The sequence below is a fragment of the Pituophis catenifer genome, unplaced genomic scaffold, assembly GCF_029215685.1.
Source record: "Pituophis catenifer annectens isolate HBS135680 unplaced genomic scaffold, rPitCat1.0.hap2 SCAF_1, whole genome shotgun sequence".
Taxonomy (NCBI): domain Eukaryota; kingdom Metazoa; phylum Chordata; class Lepidosauria; order Squamata; family Colubridae; genus Pituophis; species Pituophis catenifer.
In genome coordinates, this window is record NW_027256881.1 from 123,799,585 (window position 1) to 123,820,748 (window position 21,164).

Sequence of the window (21,164 nt, forward strand, 5' to 3'; positions counted from 1 at the left end):
TTGCTAGCTGTGATGGTTTCCGAAACCACAATAGATTTTGAGCACAGCTCTTCACATGAAATATTTTTAGCACTTACCATATGCCACCAAAATACTATACATGCAAATAATTCTCCAAATGACAAAGTAGCCAATTACCTGGCATTTTTAGCCACTGATTCACACACAACCTTGCTGCTTCTGTGTTACTATGTCCCCGGATAAATTCCAGTTCTTGCAGCCCATGAGCATGTTGTGAATCCTGTTTTTCCTAAAATTCCCGGTGGTTGGAAAAATAAATATGAAAACTGGGCAGGTTAAATGAAAAGCAATTAAAGAAATACAAAACAATTATAAATCTATGTCAGAAAAATAAACTTAACATTCCTCAAGAAAATACTCAACATTGCTGTTAGTGAAGGGTAGTGCCACCAGCAACTGTTCAGCTTAGCTTCAAGTTTCTAGTTAAGATCATTTTCAATGTACTATATTTCGCAGTTTTAATTTTGCTATGTTCTCTGTACTCAAAAGGGAAGGAGATATTAATATGGAATACACGGAGAAGTAGCATGTCACATTATTTTCATTAGTGGTAGGTATAGGACTACCATATCCCACAAGTCTTTTCTAGAATGGCCATAAAGAAGTTAGAGGGTGGCAACTGGTAGACTAAAATTAGTGGAAAGCACAGAAACATACTAAAGAATTCCTGCTGATCAGTGAGATTTTGACTGGATACTTACAGCACATGAAATTGAGTTCAAGAATGATTTTTTTTTCTTTTAACGACCCTGTAATCCCTTGCATCAGGGTGGAGTGAATAGAGCTCAAGTGTTTACTGGACAGATGCCCTTCTTGACGCCTACGTGGAGCTCACAGCAGACAATTATTCATTGCACCCAGAGAGAGAAATATCTGCCACTACCTAGGATCAAACTCCCAGCCTCCTGATTGTGAGGCAAGAGCTCCAACTCTAGGTCACTGTGCTGCTCAGATTCAAGAACAAATAAGGTAAAGAAATGTTTAAATTAAATTGTGCTCCCTTACACAGAAATCAACTTCATATACTTGTGCTGTATCTAATCCTGATGAAGAACCATACCTTGAAAGATTTGTTTTTCTCTTCCTTCAGCTGTTTCTCTACTTCTACATGGCGTGCCAAGCGATCTAGGGTCGAAGCAACTTTTGCTTTCTGATAATCAACATGGTCTTTGTGTCGTACGTTTTTCTATGGAAGAACAAACCTCTTTGAAATAGCTAGTACAAACCGCCAGAAAATTCAACCACTGCTGTCTCAGCATTCCAGGAAAATAAAAGCACAACACAGAAGAGCCCCAGTTTTTCATTCAATGAATCCATTTGAAATCTGACATACATAAGTAGTTCAAGTTTAAGTCAAGGATTAAGCATAAAAAATCAGAAAACATTTATGGATAAATGTTTATCCATGTTTTCTACTTCTCTAAATTATGAGGAGGAGGAGGAGGAGGAGGAAGAGATACAGCACAATCAGATTTGTAAGACCATTATTATACCAATTTCAAAAAAAGTAGTTTTAGCCTTTGTGTGAAATTGGACGTTGGCTTACCTGAACGTCCCTTTCTGGGCACTGCAACTGCAATCCATGGCTGGGTATTTCACATATGCGTTGCTGGAAAACTGAGTGTTAAATATTCAAATTTCTTGCTTGTGTCCGCCCCCTCTGTGCTATTCTCTCCAGTTCATTTCACGAAGAAACAAGGCACTAGAAGCCCACAGAAAGAAAAACAAGAAACCAACACCGCCAACAGACAATCGGCCAAACAGAGCAGGAAGCCGGAACCAGGGAGGGAATGGATTGCAGTTGCAGTGCCCAGAAAAGGGATCTTCAGGTAAGCCAACGGCCATTTTCCAGTGCACTGCTCCTGCAATCCATGGCTGGGATATACCCAAACTCACATTCATTGGGCGGGAGGCTGACTGCTCCCCATGCCCTGGACAGAATGGACTTGTTGCAACACCCTCCAGCCAAAGGAAGCCTCAGTCGACGCAAAAGCATCAATCTTTTAATGTCGGATAAACGGAGAGGCAGAAGACCACGTGGCCGCCCGACAAATATCCACAATGGAAGCCTGCGTAGCCCACGCAGCCGTGGTCGCCGCGCTGCGGGTGGAATGCGCAAAGATTCTGCTTGGCACTGGTCTGGACTGGCGTTCATAAGCAGTAGATATGCAGGCCTTGATCCAGCGGCCCACCGTCGAAGAAGACACCTTCCTGCCCATGGAAGACGGATGGAAAGAGATTAGTAGATCCTCCATCTGACGAAAAACAGCCGTACGCCAGAGATACCTACGGAGTGCCCTTCGGACGTCCAATATGTGCCAACGCTGTTCCTGAGGGTGACGAGGATCTGGGCAGAAATCCGGCAAGACGAGCTCCTGGGCTCGATGAAACCAGGAGTTCACCTTGGGCAGGAAGGTAGGGTCCAACCGGAGAACCACTCTGTCGGCGTGAAAAATGCAGAGGTCCTTGCGCGCTGACAACGCCCCAATTTCCAAAATTCTCCGGGCAGACGTTATAGCGAGAAGAAAGGCTACTTTATAGGAGAGAAACTTAAGGCTGATGGAACTCAAGGGCTCGAACGGGTCCGAAGTAAGGGCCTGGAGAACCAGGGGCAGGTCCCAGGACGGATAATGGTGAACAATCGGCGGAGAGAGGATAGCCGCTCCACGAAGAAAACCTTTGATCCTCGGATCTTGGGACAAGGAATGGAACGGATCACGGGAAAGAACTGTAGCCAGAGCAGCGACCTGACGCTGCAAAGTCGTGGGGGCCAGGCCTTTATCCAGCCCCTCCTGCAAGAATTGAAGGACTTCAGAGACATCAGCCGTAGTAAGATCAACATGGTGGCGCGAGCACCAGAGAGAGAATGCCTTCCAGGACGCCTCATAAATACGCACCGTCGAAGGCCATCGTGACGACTGTATAGTGCGTATCACATCCTCCGGCAGCCCGTCCTTCCTCAGCAGGACCCTCTCAAATGCCAGACGGTCAACCGGAGCCACTGAGGATCTGGGTGGACGATGACCCCCAGGCTGAGAGAGACCTTGTGCGGTGGAATTATCCATTATGGAGAGATGGAGAGGGTCACTAAGTGGGCGTCGGCATACCAGGCCCTGCGAGGCCAGAGAGGAGCGACGAGTAGAATCTCGGCCCATTCCTTCAGGAGTTTCCAAATGACCTTCAGAATCAAAGGCAGTGGCAGAAAGGCATAAAGCAGGACGGGAGGCCAAGGGCAGCGTAGAGCGTCGCTTCCTTCCGCTCTGGCGCTCGGGAAGCGTGAGTAAAATCTGAGAAGCTGAGCGTTCTGAGGCGACGCGAAGAGATCCACCAGAGGTCTGCCGAACCTCTGGACAATTTCCCGAAAGACATGAGGGTGAAGACGCCACTCTGCCGGATCAAGCTGCTCCCTACTGAGCCAGTCAGCGCGAACGTTGGCTTGGCCCGAGATGTGGTCCGCCTTCAACGACAGGGTGTGACGCTCCGCCCAGTTCAGCAACTTCTCCGCCTCAACCATCAGGGGTTTTTGAACGAGTACCCCCTTCTCGGTTCACATGAGCTTTTGTGGCCATGTTGTCGGTAAGGATGATGACCCTCCAAGATAGGTCGAAACTGGCGAAGGGCTAGACAGACAGCTCATAACTCCAGCCAGTTGATATTGTGAGCCCTCTACTCCTGGGACCACAGACCTTGAGTCACATGGTCAAGCAGGTGGGCCCCCCACCCTTGCAAGCTCGCATCTGATGTTACAACCAGACGATTGGGTTCTAGGAACGTGCAGCCCTTCAAAGAGCTGGAGACAGCCACCACCGAAGAGACCAGCGCACCTGAGGAGGTACCGGAACAGGGGTCCTGGAAGTGTCCCAGCCCGACTTCTGATAGCGTAACAGGAACCACTGCAATTGGCGACTGTGTCTGCGTGCCCAGGGAATGATAGCTATGCAAGACACCATCTTCCCCAGTAACTGAGAAAGAAGGGGTGAAGAGGCCCTCTGAGACGTCACCTGGGTCACCAACTTGGTGATGCTCTGAACACTGTCTGGGGAGAGGAACACCTGACCTTTGTTCGAGTCGATGATCGCCCCCAGATGGAGTATGCGGGTCGTAGGCGAGTGATGGCTCTTCTCCCTGTTGATTTGAGAATCCGTGCTGCTGGAAAAGGTTGATCACCGAGACGATGTCTGACGCTGCCTGAGGTGGAGAGGACGACAGTACAAGGATGTCATCCAGATAACAAAGGACACACACTGGGAGGATCCAGAGCTGTGCAGCCACCACTGCCACCAACTTGGTAAATGTTCTTGGGGCCGATGACAATCCAAATGGCATTGCGCAGTATTGAAAGTGGTGACCGTTGTATTTGAAGCGAAGGTACCTGCGATGGGCAGTGTGAATCGGTACATGCAAGTACACCTCCTTGAGGTCTACTGATTGTAACAGATCCCCTTGCCTCACACACGCTAGGATGGACCTCAGGGACTGCATTTTGAATCTGCGATAAAGGATGAACCGGTTCAGGTACTTCAGATTCAGGATCCCCTTGTAACCTCTGGAAGGCTTGATCACCAGGAACACTGTGGAATAAAACCCCCTCCCCTCCCGAGACACGGGCACCAGTTCGATAGCATTGATAGACAATAGATGACGAAGCTCGGCTTCCATAAGTTGTCTCCTTGCCTCCAATGGGGGCACCGGGCAGGGTGGATAAAAATCAATGATTTTTTTAAAAAAATCAAAAAAAATCAGATTTTTTAAATTTAAATTGGATTTTTTTGATTTAAATTGGATTTTTTTAAAATAAAATGCTTTTTGAGGAAAATATATTACCATCCAAAGGTTATTCCATCATGAAATAAAGACTAGTTTTCTAATTATGTAGAATAAGGCTGTATATGTTTAATTTTTTTGGTAAATAAATTCCATTAATCCATTCACAATGTCATGCTCTTCCAGAGGTTTTTGTAAGATTATCGGGCAGTTTCTCTGCCTACAAGATATTATCACAGATGCTTGATTTACTTTTGCAATTCTCAAAACTGAATTTGACTCAGCAGAGATCACATGCCTCTTCTTCACAGAAAAATGTTATAACATGAACAGAGTTGAGAAAAAGACCTTAATCCTATTGTTCTACAAACCTATGAATACAGAATCAACCCCTTCAGTGCTAAGTTTCAAGAAGTTCAGTGAATAGAATAGAAACAATATTTTTCTGATTGTTTGGAGTGGAATAGATCTGCACAAGAAGAAAGTGAAACTAAGTGTGAGGAGGAAGGGGCAAGCAGACAAGTAGTACAAAATGAAAGTGAAACTTTCTGAGCACAATACTGCACAGCCACAGACAGACAAGTCTTTGGATCTTTTTGTGTGTATGACCTGAGGTTTATCACATTCTTTCCTTGGAGGAAAAAACCTGTAATGGCAGGAGGCCGTAAAAGAGACCCAGTTTGGCAATATTTTAATGAAGTTCCTTTACTTGTCGGTAAGGCAGGCATGCGTGCAAACTACAAACACTGCAACAAAGAAATGCAAGGCCTGGTGGCCCAAATGAGGCAACATCATGAAAAGTGCTGTGATGAAGATGACCAAAGAAACACATTTGAACAGGCAGGATCTTCAGGTTGGTAAACATTTTTATTGAATCATATTTCTAAAGACTGCCTTGAACTGTCATGTTAGAGCAAAATTATATTTCTTATTATTACTGCATGTTACTGTCATTTGGTACAGTTATGAAGAAAAGCAAATATTCCTTTTGGGGCAGTGCTGTGTACAATAAGCAGAAATTGTATAAACAGTAAAATAACAGCATTGACTTTTTTGTTTAGGGGAATGCATGGATTCTGGAAACTATCCACCTTCAAGATCACCATCCTCCTGTTCTACAGTTTCAGAGTTATCCATCCAGGATAGTGCTTCATTAGCATCATCATCATCAGACACCCACAGCCACATATCACTATCACCTAAAAGAAAGAAAAAACCCTTCCCTCCTGGAACCACCATAGATAAGTTTGTGATAAAAACTAGCAGATTAGAAAAAGAGTTAATTGATGAAAAAATTGCCCAGTTTGTTTATGCAACAAACTCTTCTTTCCGTCTGACTGAGAACCCACATTTCATTAATATGGTTTAGTCACTGAGACCAGGATACAGTCCACCCAACAGAGCAGATGTTGCAGGGAAACTGCTGGATAAAGTGTATGACAGAGAAATGGAGCAATGTGCAACAGCTCTGGAGGGTAGAATTGTTAACCTAAGTATTGATGGGTGGAATAATGTCCACAATGATCCTATTGTATGTGCTTGTATAACAACAGAAGAAGGGAAAGTCTTCCTTGCACAAACAATTGATACGTCAGGAAATGCACACACAGCAGAATACTTACAAGAAGTGGCAGTAAAAGCTATAACAACATGTGAACAAAAATTCAAATATCTAGTACGCAGTTTGGTCACAATGCTGCAAATGTATCCAAGATGAGAAGAAATTTAGAAGAGCAGGAAGGGAATACAAAGCTAATAACATATGGTTGCAGTGCTCATTTGCTGCACCTCTTAGCCAAAGACTTAAGTGTTCCAGAAATAAAGACTAATGTTGTTGAAATTGCTAAATACTTCTGTAACAATCATTTTGCTGCAGCAGCTCTGAAAAGGTTGGGTGGAACCAAGCTAATGCTCCCACAAGATGTTAGATGTAACTCTGTGGTGAACTGTTTTGAGCAGTTTATCAAGAACTGGCCTATTCTGATGACAGTTTGTGAAGAAAATCGAGATAAAATAGATGGCACTGTCACGGCCAAAATCCTCAACATTGGGCTTTAGAGAAATGTTGAACATATGCTGAGCATCCTGAAACCCATCTCTGAAGCTTTAAACAAAATACAGAAAAATAGCTGTTTTATTGCTGATGCTGTTGAAATTTGGAAGGAACTGAGTGAACACTTAAAAACAGAACTACACATGGACAGAATTAAATTACAAGCATTAAAAAAACGAATGGGACAAGTACTGTCTCCAGCTCATTTTTTGGCAAATATTGTCAATATCCAGTATCAGGGTCAAAACTTAAGTGCTGAGGAAGAGGAATTAGCTATGACATGGGTATCCAGCAATCATCCATCTGTAATGCCAACTATAATACACTTCAAAGCTAAGGGGGAACCATTCAAGAAATATATGTTTGCTGAAGATATTTTAAAGAAAGTCACACCAGTGAACTGGTGGAAGTCACTTAAGCACTTGGATTTAAAGAGACTGTTCAAGTAATAATTTCATTTTTAACAACAGTAGCTTCTTCTGCAGGCGTTGAAAGAATATTCTCTTCCTTTGGACTCATTCATTCTAAATTGAGAAATCGTTTGGGACACAATAAAGCAGGAAAGCTTGTTTTTCATTTCCAGATTATGAACAAAGAAGATGAAGATGACGAGTGAGCTACAAAGGACAGTATTTAAGTTTTTCATGTGTAGGCTGGGCTGACAGTCCAAGTTTCTTAAAATGTATATATTTTGTTTAGCCAAATTAGTTAACAAACATGGATGTTTGTTTAAGCAAATAAGATATGCTGTAATGTTATTGTTTCAGTTGAATAAATCTATTTAAATTGTTATTATTAAGGTAATGATTATTTTTCTCCTTCCTAAGTACAACAGAAAAGTTGTCCAAATATGAATGATTAACCTATTAAACTGGGGATAAAAAAACTAATATGAAAAGTTGTTATTCTAAAAATCTTCATCTACTTGCATATTAAAGTTATACCAGCAAGAATTAGTCTTTATGTAGAAAACTATGATTTAAATCAAGCCTTACTGACTAGTGATTTAAATCATGATTTAAATCAGTTTGATTTAAATCAAATCCACTCTGGCATTGGGCATCGAATGAAACGACTGGGAGGAGTGGAGTGGAACTCCAGACAAAGTCCATGGGAAACTGTGAAGAATCCACTGCTCGTCCGTGGAGGCTTCCCAACGGTGATGGAACAGCTGGAGGCAATCACTAATGGGAGCCGACAGCCTTGAGTCATTTTCCTCTCCGAAAGGACCTGTGGCCAGATCCCTGAAACAGACGTTTGGCCGGGGGTTGATTGCGGCCACGGTCCCGAAAGGACTGCCTGTCTGAAGATCGCTCCACACCCTGAGCGTAGGCTCTTTGATGATAGGCCCCTCCTGAGGCTGAGAAGGACCGAAAGGGCTGCTTCTGGGTATACGGAGTATATCTTCGCTCCGGACGACGGTAAGACGAAGGAAGAATCTTTCGTTTGTCTTTGTCCTCGATCAGAAGAGGCTCTAGCGCAGCACCAAAGAGATTCGGAGTTTTGTAGGGCGCCGAAGCCAGCTTCCACTTGGTCTTTGCATCAGCTCGCCAATTACGAAGCCAGAAAAGACGGCGAGAGGTAACAGCCGAAGAAAGAGCGCGTGAAGCAAATTTTGCGGCATTAAGCGAAGCATCTGCCGAGTACTCAGCCGCAGCCACCAGCTTATTGACATATTGGTGAAGTCTCATGTCCTCAGGAGGCAGCCTCTCCTGGAGCTGGCGCAACCAGAGCAAGGAAGCTCTGGTGAAGAATGACGTAGAAGTAGCCGCCTTCACAGCCCAGGCAGCAGCCTGGTGTGTTTTCCTGAACACCAACTCGGCCTTCCTGTCTTCAGACCTGAGGCCATCCACCATGTTGCTGGAAAGGACAGACGAGGAGGCAAGAGCAGCCACTGGAGCGTCTACCGAAGGTAAGGCTAAGAGATCTTCCAGCTCAGGAGCTGCACAATAAAGTTTCTTGTCCAACTCACTCGGTGCCGTCAAGGAACCAGGTTGAGCCCAGCCACTCTGCACCACTTCCAAAAAAAGGGGGGGACAAGGAATCACGTCCTTATCAGGTTTAGGAACCTGGAACAGAGGGTCATGAAGAGCCTTGGTGGAGGCAGCCCCTTCAGCCATGGGAGGCACCAAGCCAAATTTAGTAGTGGCCTTGGCCTTACGGAGAAGTGACTTGAAGACTGAAGGCCTGAAAAGACCGGTGAACACAGGTTGCTCAGGGAGATCCTCGTCATCTGAAAATTCCATTTCATTAGGATACTCCTCTCCAGCTTCAGAATCCTCACTGGAAACGTACCTACGGTGACTTGAAGTAGTCGGTTTGTCAGGCAAGCGACCGTGCATTGTGGGCTGAACAGAAGTTGAAGGACCTGGATTCACACACTGCTGAAGTCCAGCAGCCAAGATCTTGGCCAAAGCATCTGACAACATAGAATGAATGTTCAGTTGATTATCAATGCTGGCAGAGCCCAGAAACCCAGCAGGGGCAGATGCAGATGGTTGCACGCACACTGGAGATGCTGGAGCAATCTCCACCTCCGGGTGAGGACCTGGAGGTAAGGTAAGAGTAGGCCCCGGGTTCAGAGGCTTGTCCAATTCAGGGTGAATCACACCAATGTCAGGATTCAAACTGAGAGATTCCGGGGGCAAATGGTGTGGCATGTCCCCAAAAACAGGCCGAGGTGAAGCCACTGGAAGAGAAACAAGTGGTGAAGCAGGTTCAGCAGCAGAAGAGCGTTTGGCTTTGGCACATTGGCGTTCTAAGGCCTTGTGACATCTGAGAGCGTCCTTCTCACATCCAGATGAAGTCTTAGGTTGTGCCCTGAGGGCCCTAGGCACCCTGCTCTTGGCCTTGGCTTTAGATCCCGTAGCGCCTGATACTGCCACCTCCTTAGGAGGGCTGGATTCAGCCTCCAGATGAGAAGAGAGGTTGCGGTCAGCCATGCTAATTTCAATAAATGCCTGCAAGAGATGAGGCAAATTAATAAACAAATTAGAGAACAATTCATAAGAGCAAGGTGAAAGCCAGATTAACCACCGTTTTAAAGTCCCCCCCCAAACTTCCAAGGAGTCAGAAGGGCGGGGGGGGGGGAATGAACCCCACCCAGGCAGGGCCAGCACATCAAAGGGGAAGCAAAGAGGCAAAGCAGCCTTCACACGCCAGTATTGGATAATAGGCTTGGACACAAGGGCCCTCAAACACCTTGCCCAGAAGCTGGGGCTCAACCTGACTTGCCATGCAGATAATCTATCCGGCTATTTCAAACTTGCACTCCATTCAGCGGGTTCACAGGAAAAACAAAATGGCGGCCGCCATGACCGCCACCTCAAAATGGTGGCCGCGACCAACCTCCGTGCCAAAAGGTGACTCCCAGCACACTGACCGCAATTTCGGTGATCCTCACAGCGATGACAGCAGTCCTGCAGCTCTCCCTTCCGTCCAGCACAACCAAGCGTCAAGCCGAAGGACTCACACGGCATCGCCAATCAGCTGGGATCCTCGGAGTGTGCCGCAAGCCTGGGCATTAACTCCGGAGCCGCAAAAGTTAAAAGAAGGACGCTGCGGCTTCGGCAGTAGCGGATTTACTGGCTCGCCGGTTGTCCAGCACCCCCGCCTGCAGCTAAAACAACCTCGGATCTGCCCAGCCGGATCAGAATCCGGAAAGGATGCTGCTGTCTCAGATGAAAATAAACTACCGTATTTTTCGGAGTATAAGACGCACCTTTTTACCACCCAAAAGGGGGTGAAAATTTAGGTGCGTCTTATACACCGAATGTAGCCCTGCCCACCCACTGGCCCCCACCCTTTGGCCTGTGCCTCGCAGCAGTTACCTTCTTGCAAGGAAACAGCAAGAAAAAACAGCCCGTTTCAGCTTCAGCATAGGTTAATTAGCACAAGTTGATTAGATCAGCCTCCCGACTCTCAGCTGATTTGCTCTCAGCTATTTTGCGCAGGGCTCTCCTGCTTGCTGCAAAAAGTGCTGGAGCAGATTTTTTTTCCCTAGCTATGCTGAAAAAACGAAACTGAAAGTAAAGCAGGCTCTTTGCTGCAAGTGACAAAATGAGGCAGGGAGATTTCTTTTTCTTTTTTCTCACCAAAAAAGGTAGGTGCAAACAATGGGAAATTTAGGGCAAAAGAGGAGAGTTCAAGATTTTAAAACACAAAAGAAAAAAAGCTCTATTTAACTAGGGAATTGTAATAATTGAGATACTATTAATTGTATATCGTGTTGAAAGCAGAAATGGTTAAGTTGTGGTTTGGAGGAATATATGGGGGAAATTATTTGGTTTATTATTATTGGTAAATATAATTAATTGATTTGTAAGAAATTGGATTGCATGGAAATAATTGGAATATGCATGTTCATATTGATTAATATACAAAAAACATATGACTAATTGATTTATATAAAAATGTTGACTTTGTATTAAACAATTGTAATATTAAATAATTAACCAATGTGAGGATGGATATAAAAATAGATGACAATGGGAAGCGGTATAATATAGAAGGGAAAAATTGAATTTGATTAAGATTAGAGATGAGAATGAAAGGTAATATTGGTTTTTTTTTAAAAAATAGATGAGGAATAAATATTGCAAAAAGGAAATATAGAAATTGTAAATTTAATTGAAATGATTAAACACTGTTTAATGATTTAAACTGTTTAAATTTGTGAGCCAGCCACTGTTCAAAGAAAATACATTGTATGTTTGTATGTGTGTTTGTCTAAAAACTAAAAAAAAAAACTTTAAAAAAACAACAACCCAAAAAGGTAGGTGCGTCTTATACTCCGAAAAATACGGTAGGCAGAGCGGCCTGGAGCCCCAGGCTCGCTATCTCCCCGCAGCAGCCGAAAAATAACGAAGTGCAGCTCCCAACCAAAAACTCAGCAAGTAACTAAATAATAATACACTAACACAGTAAAACAAATAAAAAAGGATACCAAAGAAACAATAAAAGCTAGCTAATTAGCTAAATAGCACAGAGCAATATTTTACATTAGTTCCCTCAGCTACTGAGTGAAATGAACTGGAGAGAATAGCACAGAGGGGGCGGACACCAGCAAGAAATTTGAATATTTAACACTCAGTTTCCCAGCAACGCATATGTGAAATACCCAGCCATGGATTGCAGGAGCAGTGCACTGGAAAATGATTTCATGATTTAGTTTAGCTAGTGGGGCTCACAGGTCACATCCATAGCAGTGAATGACCCCAAGCAGACCTAAAAGGATTACAATTCAATCCCACAAAACAGATACTAGAGACTAAGCACAAGGAAGACCTGAGGCCAGGGCCGGATTTAGATGAAAAGAGGCCCTAGGCTATTCCACTTATGAGGCCCTTTCACCTATAGTGAAAGTGTAATTTTAATTTTGCTAACAATTTGAATGTAGGCCCCTCTTGATCTTGAGGCCCTAGGCTGAAGCCTAGTTAGCCTATAGGAAAATCCGGCCCTGCCTGAGGCCAAGTTGCCTCATACTCTGTTACCTAGAAAGATCGATCAATCTCTCAACCAACTTGACTGAAGCAGGATTAACAGGGTACTTTTTTCCTCAGAAGAATAGACTTTTCTTCCCACCCTATGGTTAAAACAACTGGCAGCACATCCCTGACTCTACTGCTATGAGTAAAAAGAAAAAAAAATACTTGTCATCAAACAGCCCTAAGGGAATAGTTTCAGCCAGTAAACCATAGCAGCATTTTTTTCTTAAAAAATGATGATGGTGGTGATGAAATCTGATCAAATATATTTTGCTATGAAGGGAAATAATAATCTTGCTTTCTCTCCAGCCAAAAAACCCCAGTTAGCTTCTATTCTAGAATCTTCCTACAACTACAATGCAAGATGTTTAACTGTTTTACATTTAAAGACACAGCTGACACTCATGTGAAAAAGCTTCTAAACCAGTGGTTCTCAACCTTCCTAATGCCGCGACCCTGTAATACAGTTCCTCATGTTGTGGTGACCCCCAACCAGGGGTGGGTTCTAATTTTTTTTACTATTCGTTCTGTGGGCGTGGCTTATTTTGTGGGTGTGGCTTGGAGGTCATGTGACCGGGTGGCCATGGCTATATGTATAGGGACTACCCAGAGGGCTGAAAAAAGTGATTTCTGACAGGTCCTCGCACTTTTGACCGGTCTTCGCACTTATGACTGGTCATCATTTATGCCGTTGTAGCATTCTTAACAACCATGTCACTCATTTCACAACTGCTTCTCTTCACCATGGTGATAAGATAGGGCAAAAAAACGTAAAATGTGAGGACAGTCGTAAATTCGAGGACTGGTCAAAAGTGCGAGGACCAGTCAAAAATAACTTTTTCAGCCCTCTGAGTAGTCCATATGTACAAAAGGACTACCCAGAGGGCTGAAAAAAATGATTTCTGACAGGTCCTCACACTTTTGACCGGTCTTCGCACTTATGACTGGTCATCATTTATGCCGTTGTAGCATTCTTAACAACCGTGTCACTCATTTCACAACTGCTTCTCTTCACCATGGTGACAAGATAGGGCAAAAACGTAAAATGTGAGGACAGTCGTAAGTTCGAGGACTGGTCAAAAGTGCGAGGACCAGTCAAAAATAACTTTTTCAGCCCTCTGAGTAGTCCATATGCACAAAAGGACTACCCAGAGGGCTGAAAAAAGTGATTTCTGACAGGTCCTCGCACTTTTGACCGGTCTTCGCACTTATGACTGGTCATCATTTATGCCCATTGTAGTATTCTTAACAACCATGTCACTCATTTCACAACTGCTTCTCTTCACCATGGTGACAAGATAGGGCAAAAACATAAAATGTGACGACAGTCGTAAGTTCGAGGACTGGCCAAAAGTGCGAGGACCAGTCAGAAATAACTTTTTCAGCCCTCTGAGTAGTCCATATGCATAAAAGGATACAGCAATAGAGAGGGAAGAAGGAAGGGAAGGGAAATTAGAGTAGGAGGGAGGGTAAGAGAGGGAGGAAGAGAGGAGGAGAAGGAGAAAGGAAGAGGAAGTAGGGAGAAGAAGAGGGGGAGGAAGAGAAAGTAAGAAGGAAAGAAAAGAGAGAGGTGGTAGGTTTGAGGAGAAAGATTGCTGTACAATAAAAAAGATGAAAGGGAAGAAAGCCAACCCCAAACAAATATAAAGATATTAAGATAAAGAATGAATTGTTAAACTTTAAAGAATAAAAGAGAACAAATTTGAATAAATAACAATAATTAGAAACACACATACAAACATACAATGTATTTTCTTTGAACAGAGTATTTGGCCAGTTCACAAATTTAAACAGTGTTTAGTCATTTCAATTAAATTTACAATTTCTATATTTCCTTTTTGCCATATTTATTCCTCATCTATTTTTGTAAAAAACCAATACTACCCTTCATCCTCATCTCTAATCTTAATCAAATTCAATTTTTCCCTTCTATTCTATATTATACCCCTTCCCATTGTCATCTATTTTTATATCCATCCTCACATTGGTTAATTATGTAATATTATAGTTGTTTAATATAAATTCAACATTTTAATATAAATCAATTAGTTATATAACTACCTTTTTTGTATATTAATCAATATGAACATGAATATTCCAATTATTTCCATGCAATCCAATTTCTTACAACTCAATTAATTATATTTACTAATAATAATAAACCAAATAATTTCCCCCATATATTCCTCCAAACCGCAACTTAACCGTTTCTGCTTTCAACACAATATACAATTAATAGTATCTCAATTATTAATAATTCTCTAGTTAAATAGAGCTTTTTTTCTTTTGTGTTTTAAAATCTTGAACTCTCCTCTTTTTCCCTAAATTTCCCATTGTTTGCACCTACTTTTTTTGGTGAGGAAAAAGAAAAGAAATCTGCCTGCCTAATTTTCCAACGTTGCAGCAACAGCAAAGCCAACAGTCTGCTTTACTTTCAGTTTCGTTTTTCAGCATAGCTAGGGGGGAAAAATCTGCTCCAGCAAGCAGCAGAGCCCTGAGCAAAACAGCTGAGAGCAAATCAGCTGAGAATCGGGAGCCGATCTAATCAAGGGCTAATTAGCCTATGCTGAAGCTCCACGGGCCAATAAAATTTCCAAAAACACCGAACCGTTTGTTAAATTGCTGGCTCGCCTGCCCCTCGCCCACCACTATTTATTGGCAATAAATAGTGGTGCGGAGGGGCGGGGCAAGGGGTGGGACGGAACCGGCAGAATCCCACCACTGGCTATATGGCGGCCCTTTAAAGCCCTGCAGCAAGAATTTAAACAGTTTTTTTTCCTCTAGCCATCAGCTGGGACTCAGGAGGCAGCAATAGATTGGGAGTGGGCGGGGTAAGCGAACGGCCGGCGCTCCAACAGAGAGTGAGGGTGAGTGAAGGCGTGGGGGGGGGCAAGAGAGGGTTTTGGCGACCCCTGTGAAATGGCTGTTCGACCCCCAAAGGGGTCGCGACCCCCAGGATGAGAACCGCTGTTCTAAACTGATTTCTGATTGTGCAATGGAACTTCTTCCTATATACTCCCCTCTAAATAGGAGGGAGGGGAGTCCATTGAATTGAGAGATGACTTGGGAAAGTGTGTATAAACAATGAGAGCGAGTTTGGTGTAGCGGTTAAGGCATCAGGCTAGAAACTGGGGGCCATGAGTTCTAGTTCTGTCTTGGGCATGACGCCAGTTGTGCGAATCACTTTGTCAGCCCTAAGAAAGCAATGGCAAACCACTTCTGAAAAACCATGCCAAGAAAATTGCAGGGCAGTCTTCAAGAATTGGACACGACAGAACAGAGGAAATACATATCTTATCTCACAACATTTTTAAGTTCAAGGGAAAACAAATGACTTGCAGGATCCTTTGGGCAGACCTAGCATGCAAAGCATAACTCTTCTGGATACCAATGATTCTCTTTCCTTACTATAGTTTTCTCCAAATTAGATCAAGGAGAGATGACAAGAAAGAAGACGAAAAAAAACCCAGAGAAAACTGTACCTCCAGTGTTTGCTGGTTGTGGAAAGCCAAATTAAGCTTGGTTTAACAAAATCTATACAGGTAGCCCTAGACTTACAGTTTACATTTGTTTAGTAACCGTTTGAAGTTATAAAAGCCCTGAAAAAAGTGACTTATGACCATTTTTCACACAACTGTTGCAGCAGCACCATGGTCACGTGATCAAAATTCAGACCCTTGGCTATTTATGACAGTTGCAGTGTTCTGATGTTGTGTGATCAACTTTTGCAATCTTCAGAAAAGCAAAGTCAATGGGAAGCCAGATTCACTTCATAACTGTATTACTAATTTAACAACTACTGTGATTCACTTAACAACTGTGGCAAGAAAGGTAAAATGAGACAAAACTCACTTAACGTAGTAACAGAAATTTGGGAGTCAATTGTAGTCATTAAGTCGAGAATTACCTGTATAATAAACTAGAATATACTGGATAAATACTAAATATGTTTTTTTAATAAATCCTGCATTTATAAATATTGGATTTAAATGTATAAATACTAATTTATAAATAATGGAGGTGGCTGCTGGAATGATGGCAGACTCCTTCTCCTGCCCTTGCTCTCTACCCATTCAACTTTTTTGTTATTATATTGATGTATTCTTGTTGTGTTCCCATTTCAATGTTTATGTTATGGTTCCATTATTTTACTTCTGTTCTGTTTACACTCCTTTCGTTTTCTTCCTTATAATTGTAAGCCACCTAGCTTAGCTCCATGGCAAGATAGGTGGCAAATAAATGTAACAAATAAATAAATAACTCTCTGTTGAGAACTTTAACCTAGAGGGGATTATTTGTATGTCCCAGAAGTCTGGCTAGGTGGCTCAGTAGCTAAGATGCTGAGCTTCTCGATCAAAAAGATCGGCATTTCAGCAGTTCAAATCCCTAGTATAGATCTCCTGCGTGAACAGGGGGTGGACTAGAAGGGACTCCAAGGTCCCTTCCAATTCTGTTACTGTTAATCTCTTAAAGTCAAAAAAATTAAAACTATAATTATTAACCAATCATTACCCACTTCTCCCAGTTTTGTCATTTGCAACTTTTACAAATGTTATCTCAACTCCCTCACCAAGTTATTGATAAAAAGACTAAGCAGTACAAGGCCGAATCAGTGATTCTCTCACTGGATGCTCCAGTACTGAGAAACAAAAACCTTGAAATCCTTGAAAAGTCTTATTAAAGTGTAGATCTGAATGGTAAAACTGGGATATTTTAATGCAGACTTTTCCTTTTTGATTTAGGGGCATTTAATACCAAACCAGGCAGGAGTTGTAGTAGTACTGCCAAAATTTAATAGCAAAGCAATCTGCAAATGAAACAGTAGAAAGCAAGATATATAGTCACAGGAATAGAAGAAATGGCTCTGGACACAGCACAAAATTCTTTGAAGGGCCATGGATCTTAGGTTTTGGAGTGGTTAACAATACAATTTATTTATTTATTTAATTTTTATGCTGCCTGTGTTCCCTACAAGATGACTCAAGGTTACAATTTTTGAAAATGTTTGTTTGGCAACAAGAGCATTACAGTGCCTCCTTTCTATCCACAGCTTCAGTAATAATTTGCTGTTCATTATTTCCACTGAGTAGTGCACAACAGCAGGTAATAACAAGTTTTTGGACAATTTAGCTTCCAAAATGATTGTCCTTTTCATTATTATCTATAATAAGGTCAGGCAGGGTATTGTAGTAATGCTGGAAAAAGAAATGCAATTATTAATATAAAACCAGTGACATCAAGGGGGGAAACCAGAAAGAGCAATTTATACTTAACAAAGAAGAAAAATAATATCCGTATGGAACACTAGCACAAAAATAACCCATGGCTTCTTATGTCGGTTTACTTTTTAGTTTACCAAAATCTACAACTGCAATTTAAGCAATATTCAAAGATCCCATGCTAAATAGAAACAACATGCAATTTGCTTTTAAAATATGACACTGCAGGGACCTCTAAAAGTTCCTCCTTCAAAACACATTTAAACACGAATTACTGTGCATATGCATCAGACATAGTCCCTCATATTGTTAGAAGTTTGCAGAAAAATACTGCAAAATATTTCCAGAGAAAACTAAAAATTATAGCAAAACTGAAAATTACAATGAGAAACACTCACTTCAGAAGATATATCAAATTCCTCTTCATTACTAAGATCAATGCATTCCAGAACAGGTCTCAATACACTTTCCTAGGAAGACAAACATTTTTAACAGTTTTTTTTCCACTTATGAGTACTCTCAAAATATGAGAGGCAAAAGTAAAACTAATTATTCAGATTCACTAGAATAATTTTTATTTGGGTCAATTTTATATCACTCAGTATAAAGAACTGTGGAATGGCCTTTGTCAAATGCCTTCTAACCAAATGATCACAGATTTCATAACCCAAGAAAACTCTTAACTGCAGTCACTCTGACCCAATCATAGTCATAAAGACTTTTTTGACATTAATCATACTAAGAAGGTATCAAATAAAATACTTATTATAAAGACCAGTACATACTAAGATGATATGCTTTCTTTCTTGAGCACAATGCTCCCTGCTCTTTTATCTCCTTGGAAGACTTTCCCAACCTAGTCTCCCCTTCAGTTCTGCTAGTAGGGAATTCTAATTATGTTCCAACGTATTTGAACAGCATCAGCTCCCAATAATTTAAGAATGGCTTCTACATAGCAATAAAATCCTCAGACAAACTTTAGACTTACCTGTCCCCTGAAAAACCCCCAAGCAGCATTGTGCTAAATGCAATGAATTTATAAATGTTCTTCCTAAATAGCAGGGTTGCCATGATTTTGCTACAAATGCCACCTAGAAATATGAAGGAGCACTGAAAAGTGCTCATTCATTTTAATGATAATAAATTTAATGATGATACCAATTAAACTGAATAGCACAACTAAAATAAGATTTCTTCAAAGGGGATGGGTAGGATATAAAATTACAAAGGCTGTTCAATGTAAGCAAAGGAATTTGAATCAATATCAAAAAGGGAGGAAAAACAAAACAGGTTCACATATGAACTGCCACTTTCCAAGAAAGGAAGGAGAGTATCTGTGGATAGTTAATTAAAATGCCTATCTGGTATGCAAAGTGAATTCCATACCAGAAAAAAAACTTATCTCAATAAAATGCCTTTTTGTATTTATATAGTAAACCACATTGGGAATATTGTGTACAGTTCTTATCACTGCATTACAAGTTGATATTGTACTATAAAGCTGGATCAGAAGCGGAAAAGGGGAAAAATAAAGAATTAGGAGAGTAGAATTGGCTTATTCAAAACTTTGAAACTTTTTAGCTTTGAAAGACAGGGTACTAAAATCATGTATGCCATTAAAAATATAGAGGCAGGTAATTCTTTTCTTCCTCGTTCGCAGTATTAATACGGTATTCAGGATCCTTGACTAAAAGTAAATTTAAGGAGGTTTAGATTCAATAAAACACTCTTTTATATTAAGAATTTGCTGCCATATGTAGTAGTGATGGCTATCAAGATAGGTGGTTCAAGTGGACAAGAAAAATCCACAAGTGAAATGGCTATTCATGGCAGCTGACTTTGATGGCTACATATAAAATCCAGAAACGAAGACAGTACATCCTAGATTGCAACAATTAAAGAGCACTGATAGTAGAAGACTGCTTGAACTCTAGGATAGATCAGGATTGACACTATGCAATACAAAATGCTGCATCATACTGATGTCTAGTTGATCCTCCAGCACTCTTATGTTTACATGCAAATTGTCTACGTACACTAACAAATTCAATATCATCTTCACTTTCTTCCTGTTGAGAGGAATTGACAGTCTTCTTAGAAGACATAAGATACTCCATTGCTGTATCTGAAACAAAGAAACAAAAAATCACTTAAGGTAATAATGCACAAATAAATCCATGGATTTTTTTCTTACTGCAATTAATATTGTATTTCCTGGCAAATATTTAACTTTTTAAAACAATTACAATGAATACATTGTACAAGACCTGGAGTATCTACAGACAACTAGCACTGAAATTGGAGAACCTGCTAAATGCCAACCCTAAAGGGAAGATACCAAGGACCCTTTTTTGCTTTACTTACTGATAATAATAGCATAATTGGTTTGTATCATTTCAGAATTCATCCTTTTACCAGATCAAGGAATTTGTTGCAATAAGTTCTATAAACCTGAAATTGGCATGCTTCCACTAGCTGACCTGATCTATAAGTGATAAAGGTATAAATGTTCTTTTAAGTGGAGGACATCAACATAGCCATACAGATGCAGAAATTACAGGTAATTTCCTTACCTATAAGGATGCACTAAGGTTAATGGAAAAAGTAGAATTCCGAATGGTTACGCAAGGCCTCTATTCATTTCACCGAAAGCACCTGTTAGGAATAAAATAAAAATAAAAATAGAGCAATACAAAGAAGAGAAAGCGTAATGGGAAAATGGGTCTGGATAACGACGCAGACTCCAAAGCAGGGGGACGAGGACGATTAAGAAACGGCGGCAGCGCCCACCACGCTCACAATCAACCCACGTGAGCAAGACGGCGCGATGCTGAAGGTGCCTCGTTGTCGCCTGCAGCCAAGAACCCCGCCCGCCTTGTATCGCTGGCCCAAACCCTTCTGCAACTCGGCAAATCAACCGTCAACCCGATGAACCGTCGTTAATCCCGCCAGCGCTCCCCTCGCCCTTTGCAAGCATCCATTGGCGACGCAAGAGGCACGTCACAGCTCTCCACTCGCGCGCGCGCGGCGGCTTTCACTTTCTTCCGCTTCAAACTTCGAGGGTGACGATTTTCGGCGCCTCGGCCTGCTGGGAAATGTAGTCTCCTTTGACCGCTCGAGGGCGCTCCCTGTCGGCCTCAAGGAATTACTGTAATGCAAGACTATACTGTACTGTAGGGCCTTGCCCTCCCGCTCCCTTTCAGTGGGGTTAAGGCAAGCGCCTAAAAGTGGAAGGGGAGACTGACAGTGGATTGCTTTTTTCACATCGCATCGCTGGTGTACTGAGAACTGGTGCTCAACAGATTTACAGGATGCCCAGCGATTTCGTTTCTTAGGTTTTTTATGAATTAAAAAGCTGGAGGAGTTGAACTTAATGCATGGGGGGGGGGGAGGTTTGAGAGAATGGAAGCTCTATAGAAGGGGCTGGGAGACTCTTAAAAGTGATATTTTACAATGGAGCTGGACAAAGCTATGAATATAAGTCACACAGGCCAAATGATGGTAGTTCATCCATATTTAGGAATAAGCCACAATCCTCTGGGTTTCAGACACACACCGGCACACACCATAAGCTAAGATACTGCGCAGAATCCTCTAACTCCCAGGCATCTGATAAAGGAT

General features: G+C 42.0%; 1 protein-coding gene across 2 annotated transcripts in view; it reads right to left on the reverse strand.

Moving 5' to 3' along the window:
- ZNF451 (zinc finger protein 451) overlaps positions 1-20,534 on the reverse strand; it is a 35,932-nt gene extending 15,398 nt beyond the window's left edge. Inside the window, exons 1-6 of one of the 2 annotated variants that reach the window (XM_070932928.1) lie at positions 20,354-20,534; positions 20,117-20,198; positions 19,580-19,668; positions 17,942-18,008; positions 1,082-1,207; positions 139-250 (exon numbers count right to left, since the gene is read on the reverse strand). In XM_070932928.1, the coding sequence (XP_070789029.1) occupies positions 139-250; positions 1,082-1,207; positions 17,942-18,008; positions 19,580-19,599 (325 nt within the window). In that variant the 5' untranslated portion in view covers positions 19,600-19,668; positions 20,117-20,198; positions 20,354-20,534. Of the gene's footprint in view, positions 1-138; positions 251-1,081; positions 1,208-17,941; positions 18,014-19,579; positions 19,669-20,116; positions 20,199-20,353 lie in introns of both variants that reach the window. The other variant, XM_070932927.1, reaches the window with a different exon arrangement.
- Between the last annotated feature and the right edge of the window lie 630 nt (positions 20,535-21,164).